The 8,218-nt window shown below is 33.1% G+C and overlaps 1 protein-coding gene across 3 annotated transcripts in view; it reads left to right on the forward strand.

Annotated features, from left to right (window-relative positions):
• The window catches only part of LOC144963340 (uncharacterized), a 14,671-nt gene extending 7,045 nt beyond the window's left edge, over nucleotides 1-7,626 (forward strand). Inside the window, exons 4-7 of one of the 3 annotated variants that reach the window (XM_078897304.1) lie at nucleotides 141-229; nucleotides 2,721-2,823; nucleotides 4,536-4,605; nucleotides 6,620-7,624. In XM_078897304.1, the coding sequence (XP_078753430.1) occupies nucleotides 141-229; nucleotides 2,721-2,823; nucleotides 4,536-4,605; nucleotides 6,620-7,027 (670 nt within the window). In that variant the 3' untranslated portion in view covers nucleotides 7,028-7,624. Of the gene's footprint in view, nucleotides 1-140; nucleotides 230-2,720; nucleotides 2,824-4,535; nucleotides 4,606-6,619 lie in introns of all 3 variants that reach the window. The other 2 variants (XM_078897297.1, XM_078897289.1) reach the window with 2 other exon arrangements.
• Nucleotides 7,627-8,218: the final 592 nt, after the last annotated feature.

Below are 8,218 nucleotides of genomic sequence, written 5' to 3' on the forward strand. Positions count from 1 at the left end.
GTAATTAGAGGACTCCCCATGATAACAAAACAAAAATAATACACACCATATATATATATATTTATATATATACACATTGCTCTTAAATACCATTATGTAGGGTTTTAAGTATTTACAAACTGTTTAATTCAACTTTCCAGAGTGATTGTATCAATAGATGACGTCGAACATACAGAATTGCTGGGATATGCGCACATTGAATTCACAACACATCCCATCGAAAACAGTGGTGAGTTAAAAGAGTGTGCATAGGGTCAATATTATTTGTAAAGAGCATAAAATTTGAATTTCTCATGTCAAATTAATACAATGCTAGACAAATAGAAGATAACTAATGTATATATATATATATAATATATATATATATATATATATATATATATATATATATATAAATTTTATATTTTGTTTTGTTGATTATTTTATTTATTAATTTTTTTCAAATTTGTTTTGTTGCTGTTGTAGATTTGGGACCAGATTTGATAGGGTTGTGAAATCTCATGTTGTCAGTCTTGAAATGGAAACAGCTTGCCATGCCTACGTCGGTATTGTGAAAATAAAATGGTGCTCAGTTCATGGCTCAAAGTGTCTTCGAAAATCGCCGTTAAAGCTTTCGTTTCCTGAATTGCTTTAACCACTTTTGTCTTAAATGATCCTTAAGCGACGCGTTTATATTGATGCTATGCGGCAGTCCAAAACGTTCATAACATTTCGCCAGTCGGAAAAAAAACACCCACACACACAAAACTGTGTGTAACCTTAAAAGTTTATAGTCTGATTGACAGAATGAAGTGAGAACTACTCAATAAAATGGCTGGCTAAAGACAATATATATCAAAGAGGTGACTGACTTCAATTTTTTATGTCAAGAAGATCCGTTTGTGTGCTAATTTTAGCTTGTCTGGGGAAAAAATTGTTCTGATTGATTCATTTATTGAATTACATAGATATTTGGTTACTACGTGTGCACTGACTGTTAGAAGTTTTACTGACATTTTATCTTCACCTATTGCTTTTTTGTCATATAGACCAGTGACTATTTTTAGGATTGTTTCTTGGTCAGTTGCTTTGAAGTCAAATAACGGTAATTGAGTAGTTATCTTTAATTGTCATTATGTTAGGATGGGTTTTGTCGTTAAAAACATTTCTTCCAATGTTGAATGTTGAACACACTTCCTGTGTATCATTTACAATGTTATCACCCATTGTAAGAATGAGTTTTTGGGCGCCGGATCTTTGGTGTTTTCAGAGGAAAGGTTTTATTGTATTATTAATTAATTTTTTTTTTTTGCCCTCTAACACATCCATCAAGAAAACATTTACGAATAGATTCTATTTTTTTTAGATTTGCTACCTCATTTCTGATGTTTAAAAAAATTTTCCAGCTGATTTAAGTTTTCTCTTTTAAATATTTATTGTAAGCCATTAAAAAAAAATATATAGCATTTTTGAGCTCTCTATTCAAGTGAGGCATAATTTTAAACGTATGATATTTTTATTTAATCAGCGCATGCTCGTTTGCAACTAAAAGTATGCCATTCAACAGATCCTCGTAGAGGTAATTGACATCAGAATTTTGTTCATATCTAATTTTGTGTTTCAATTAGAACATTAAAATTTTACCCAAATTGCTGTTTTGATAAATCACTCACCCCGGTACTAAAATTTACAAGATTGTCACACATTTTTGGTTGATTTGTTAAGATATAACATCAACAATTGATGGGCTGTTTACATTTTTGAAACATGTGCTTGTATTCAATAAATTTTTCATGCAAAAATGTCACACGTTTCTTCCAGTTCTTTAGACTTGTTGTCACAGTTCATATCGAAGTTAAGGGCACCAATCACAATAATATTGTCATATAGTTCAGTTCCTTTTTCGATCAATATTCTTGCATGGTCTATGAAAAAAAATTGGTGACATTGCGGTGGTCTGTAAAAAGCCAGAATTAGCCATTTTGTGTCAATCGTAGGTGATGTTTTCTAACGCATTGTCCTCCGGATCTTTTCTTCATCGGGCCACAAGGTCTGATCTTATCCAAGTTGCTATCCCTCCTCCTTTATTATCACGTTATTGTTTATAAACAACCACTATGTTTGTCCGAGCACACGTGAAGGTGCGTCACAAATTCAATATTTTGATTGGTCAAAAATCTACTGGTTAATTGTTAACACAGACTGCAAGCGCTCGGGTTGTTTTGTGTACGGTCTGTGACCGATGTGAGTATTGATCGGCCTTTGTTTACTTTTTCCATTTCGGCTATCTATAAAACATAATTGGTGCCAGTGCTTGTTTACGAGAAAACATGACCGCGAGAGCGATTGTCACTGCCAGCTATGCTGTCACAATGGCTTGTTGTTGACGGTGATCCGTCATTTATTATTGAATCTAGTTTAAAACAATAATATTTCACAAAGTTCTTGTTAGATATTCATATAAAATTCATCCATTGAATAACAAGACTGTCACAATCACACCAGTCAAAAAATCAGTTTTCAGCACACAGGAATTGTGTATTAAATCCAAAAAATATTGCAAGACAATAAACACATGGCTGCCTGCTTGGCGTGTTACAAAAAAATCATATTTTCTGTTGGCTTTACTTAAATAGGGCTCAGATAGTAATTTGAATATCAAAAAGTTTTGTTGTTGTGACTATTTTAGATAAACGCATGACATTAATGTTGTTGACTTTTCAATTTTACTTAATTTCCAGACAAATTGACAACAAAGGTTTTGCTCTACGTTGTCCTTCCCGGGGTGGTCGGATTTGTCATCATTATACTCACCCTTGTTATCGTCTGTGCCAAATGCTGTCGGTTGGTTGATTTGTAATACAATAATTTAGAATCATAAATTTTTATGAGGGCCGTGTTTACGACTCAATGTAATTTTTCTTTAAAACTAAATAGCCTTCGGAAGAGAATGATAGTGATGATGATGATGATGATGATGATGATGATGATGATGATGATGATGATGATGATGATGATAATAATAATGATGAGATTGGAAATGATGATGATGATGATTGATGATGATCATGATGATGATCATGATGATGATGGGGATGATCATGATGATAATAATAATGATGAGATTGGAAATGATGATGATGAAGAAGATGATGATGATGATGATGATGATGATGATGATGATGATGTTGATAATGATGATGATGATGATGATGATGATGATGATGATGATAATAATAAAGATGAGATTGGAAATGATGATGATATTTTAATAAAATAATAATAATAATAATAATAATAATATAATAATAATAATAATAATAATAATAATAATAATAATAATAACAAAATTTTAAATAAAATAATATTAATAATAATAATAATAATAATAATAATAATAATAATAATAATAATTATTATTTATTATTATTATTATTATTATTATTATTATTTATTATCATCGTCATCATCATCATCATCATCATCATCATCATCATTATCATCATCATCATTGTCATGGTCTCAAGTGAGTAAAGAGCTACTCGACTATGCATAAAGATATATGTAGAATGAGGCCCCAGAATTTACTAGTTACTATAAATGAAAAACAATTAACGATTTGTTTACAATGAAATAAAAATAATGATGAAATTTAATTAAAAGAGATAAACAGTGATCGTGGCAGTTACAAATAGAGATGTGAATATATTACGTAACTTATGATAATATGTCAGGTTCGTAAGTTTACGTTTCCAGGCAGTTGACAGGCTTGGATGATATATTCGTCTGATAACAGGCTCGGGCTCGTAAAATTCCACTTCCAGGCAATTGGTAAGGGGTTATTGTGTAATTCTTTGACAGCGGGCTCGGGTTTGATCCTTGAAGATTATACAATCAAAGTTAAAAGCTCCGGCGTCTTAATGGTGTAGATATAATATCTACAAAGTCCCAAAAGATAAAAATCTTCCAGTATATATATATAAGGAATAGAGCGACTGGCCGTCCGGCATAGATTGTGGAGAGAAGTGAGTGTCGAATGTTAGACCTATCAGCTTTTATAATAAGTGGCTACGTGACAGAATGAAGAACGAAAAGTATTCACTAATTAGAAATTAATTCGAGGGAAGGCTATAAAAGGAAAGACGATCTAATATTAGAAGGTAAAGTTTATCTAAGCCTACCGAAATATAACTGGAGTGAGATGAATTCAGTTCTTAATAAAATAAAATTTAATAAGATAATTGTGAACAACCTTTACTGTGACAATCATCATCATCACCATCATTAATATTATTATTATTATTATTATTATTATTATTATTATTATTATTGTTATCATTATTATTATTATTATTATTATTATTATTATTATTATTATTATTATTATTATTATTATTATTATTATTTAATATTATTATTATTATTATTATTATTATTATTATTATTAATTACTATTATAGCTATAAAGATAAAAACATTTGTTTCTGTTTTGAAGTAGTTTTTCATACTCATAGGTTTTTGTTATGTTTGTTTATCTCTAACCTTCTCTTCTCAAGGCGTAAACGCGTGAAGCTAATAGATAACATTAGCCGAGAGCAAAGCACCACTGTTGTTTCAAACCCACAGGTAAGACCTATAAGACAATTTATTCTGTTGACTTTACTTAAATAGGGCTCCGATAATAATTTGAATATCAAAAAGGTTTGGACTGATAATCCATTAGAGATAGAACGAAATTGACGTCACACAGCTCTTTGTTATTGTTTTTAGCCAGCCATTTTTTTTGAGTTCTCACTAAATTCTATCAATTAGACTATAAAAGTTCAGGGTTACACATAGTTTTGTGTGTCGGTACGCTGGCGGATGTTGAGCATTTTGGTTAAACGCATAGCATTAATGTTTATACCATTTGAGTATCATAAAAACATGTACTTGGATTCAGGTCTGATAATCCAAATTGTTATGGGATCATTGTTGTAATGGAAATACTCTCAAACCAACGTAAAATAATGCCCATTACAGCAATGTTAACTCAAACCCATAGTTGCGTTCGGTCATCAGACCTGTATTATATACACATCGCCAGGATCCCAACAGATGGCGTGACACACTCTTTAGTTTATCAAATATGGCTGCCATGCTTTAGAAAATGAGACTAACCGAGTCGATTTGGTATTGTGTCGTAAAGAACTAGATGAACATTTAAAAAAAAAAAATCAAAAGTAACTTCTTTAAGCTTACAGTCTAACTCTCTTTAATGGGGGCATTACTTTTGTTGTTCACTTTATAAATTAAGATAAGGTTCACAACATAATACCGTATTGAGAGGATTGATCACATGATTTCCCTCGTTCAAGTTGACGTGTAAAATGGATCATAATTACTCTTCAAATATATAGGTTAAATCATGTACCCTTAGAGCGTTGAAATCCAAGTTATCATAGTTATTATCTAAATCGTCATCTCTGTGATGATTAAGAGCATATGTGACCCATCGTCTCAAAACACTATGGCTCCGAATTTTGCACGGTGTTTACAATTGACATGAAGATAGTTTGCGTGTATTATGAGATTGATCAGACATCGTGATGACTTTATCGAAAAATCAGATTTGTTTCTCAAATCTTATCGAAAAAGGTGTCATCATTTTTTTTTTGCACGTGGGTTGTGTGTCAATCTTCCGGTTAGCGGGTATGACAATGAGGTGTGGGTACTTACATTCAATCAATATCAGTTAGTCGTTCCTCTCATTAAAAAAAATACAAACAATTGTTTACAATTAAATCAACCATTTTACGCTCTTAACATTGAAAAAGAATCTTGCAATAAGTGAGCAAAATATACTAGATATTAAATGCAGAAAATATATTTCCGTGCCCAAATATAAAGCTCTGTTGAGTTCTCTTACTAAGTCGAAACATGCATTGTCTATTTAAACAATAGAAACTGAGTTCAAATTTCATTCACACTTGATTCATAAAGTTTGAGTTGATCGACTTATCATCATGTTCATTGAACATATTATATCGATGGTCGGCCGATCAAACCTCTGAAGTCTCGATTTTCAAATATCTGAAGAAGTCTACATACGAGCTTTGCGCAAACGTGGTGCGGTAAGCTGTATTGAGACTTCAGTTTTTATCCCCGTACCATCTATATATAGTCTGTTCTAACCTGGGTTATAATATGAAAAGACTATGTTTCCTTCAGATTGCTCCAGCCACAGGTTAGGATGACAAATTAGAGTTGATAATGCGATGGCGGGCCTGTTGACCTTCTTATTGAGTATGTTTCTCTGTATCAGTACGAGAGTCGGTGGTACAAAAATCATTGTCTGAGTTGTCACTCTATATTATGCAAGTGATTATATTTTTTGTATGGAAATGGAAAAAAATTATAATAAAATCATATATTATGCACCTTATGAATCCTGCCCCCCCCCCCCCCCCCCCCCCTCAGTCCCTATTTTGTTGTCCCAATGTCTTTCGACAACGATGTCGGGATTTTTAAAGCAAATTCACTTTAAGCAGACTTCCTCTCTTCATTGATTTTTTGTATGTGTAGTGTGTTTGTGGTGGGGGGGGGGGGGTATAAATAATTTACAGCAGAATGCATTTAACTTTTCCTCTTCTCCCGAAAGGAGCTGAGAGTTTCCGACTACTATGACGAGGCTTACGCACCAAGCACTTCCATCCGCGGGCAAGAGAGTCAGAGATACCTCCCAGTTATATCAGGACAACATCCAAACCGACCTCAACAACTACTTCAGATGGAAAGCTACTCGAGTAACGACAGTTCAACATCGGGGCAAGCTCATTTATACCTGGACAAAATCATTGCACAGCAGCAGTTGCAACAACACCAATCCACACGCCACCATTCACCACAACATTACGGTCATCAGCCAAATTTTCCTCACAGCCAAAGATTTTTTTCTGACGGCCTATCCTCTTCTGAGCAACCACGACTAGATAACGATGGGTACCTAGAAGTAATTGATCCCCGAGAATCCGAGTCACTTTACTCCAATGGACTTAATATGTTGTAATGGTTCGTAGTGACCTGTGGTTTGTTTGATTTCAAACATTGTTAAATCCAGGAATGACCCTCATGCTAGGTTGTCATGCGCCAATCTGTGTTCAATTCCAAACCAGGTAGAGAGAGAGAGAGAGAGAGAGAGAGAGAGAGAGAGAGAGAGAGAGAGAGAGAGAGAGAGAGAGAGAGAGAGAGAGAGAGCCTATGTTGGAACTAGCTGCTGAGGGACACAGAAGAATTTAATGGGATGGAATCCCGGCATCTTATCAAGATGTTATACAACCGCTCTGTTGACAATTCACCCTTCGCGCGTTGATAAGCATTAACCAATCGGAATATTCCCTGTATTTAGCCCTTATATACACTCTGTACCATTTACTGTAGCATACAAACATCCCTTACCCCATTGAGTGTGATATATATACTACTATAATCTTAATACAAGTCCCGGTTATTTAATCAATATACAGCGCATATAACTTTGAAAATTACGCACGTTATTGCATAATTTGTCGAAACTAGTCAAATAAATATCTCAATCGTTCCATTTTTGACTCTATCATTTATTAAATGTTTTTTTGTTTTTACTTTATTGTCCTTGTCACCGACAGATAACCATGAACCAACGTTCGTGTTAACTGTCCAATTATAAGACGGAAAGACGTAATAATTTTGAATAACCAGCTTATATTAAAAATGAATTATGTAGACAAATGGATGTGTCATTGATTAATTTATTTTTTTAATTCCTTTTTTTCTTCTTCAAGTTTTGTAGGGCATGTCGCATACAACTCGCTTTGCTTCCACTGTGATTATATACAGACGTGTTGAAAATGCCCAGACATACTGTGTATTCTCAACGGTGATTGTACTCAAACGCTTTTTTTTAAGAATACGAAAACATTAGTAATGCCCATAAAAATATGGAAAGAAATCAGTAAGGTAAATAAAATATCAACAAAAGTGTTTTAGAAAATACCCAAACAACAAATCAATTGAGGGATAGTAGCTTACTAAGTATACATGATATATATCGTCATCCATGTGGATAGCGTGACCAAATGGTTAAGGCGTCTATCTCATAGGCTTGAAGTCGGCGCTGCGGATTCGATTCCCGACTGTACCACTGTTTATTTTTTCTATTATGCATTTTTTTTTGTTTTTTTTTTTTTTGCTTTTGTTTTGTTTTGTTTGTTTGTTTTTA

This window comes from Berghia stephanieae, chromosome 1 (assembly GCF_034508935.2).
Source record: "Berghia stephanieae isolate SIO BIC M18660-M18661 chromosome 1, UCSD_Bste_1.3, whole genome shotgun sequence".
In the NCBI taxonomy this organism is placed as follows: domain Eukaryota; kingdom Metazoa; phylum Mollusca; class Gastropoda; order Nudibranchia; family Aeolidiidae; genus Berghia; species Berghia stephanieae.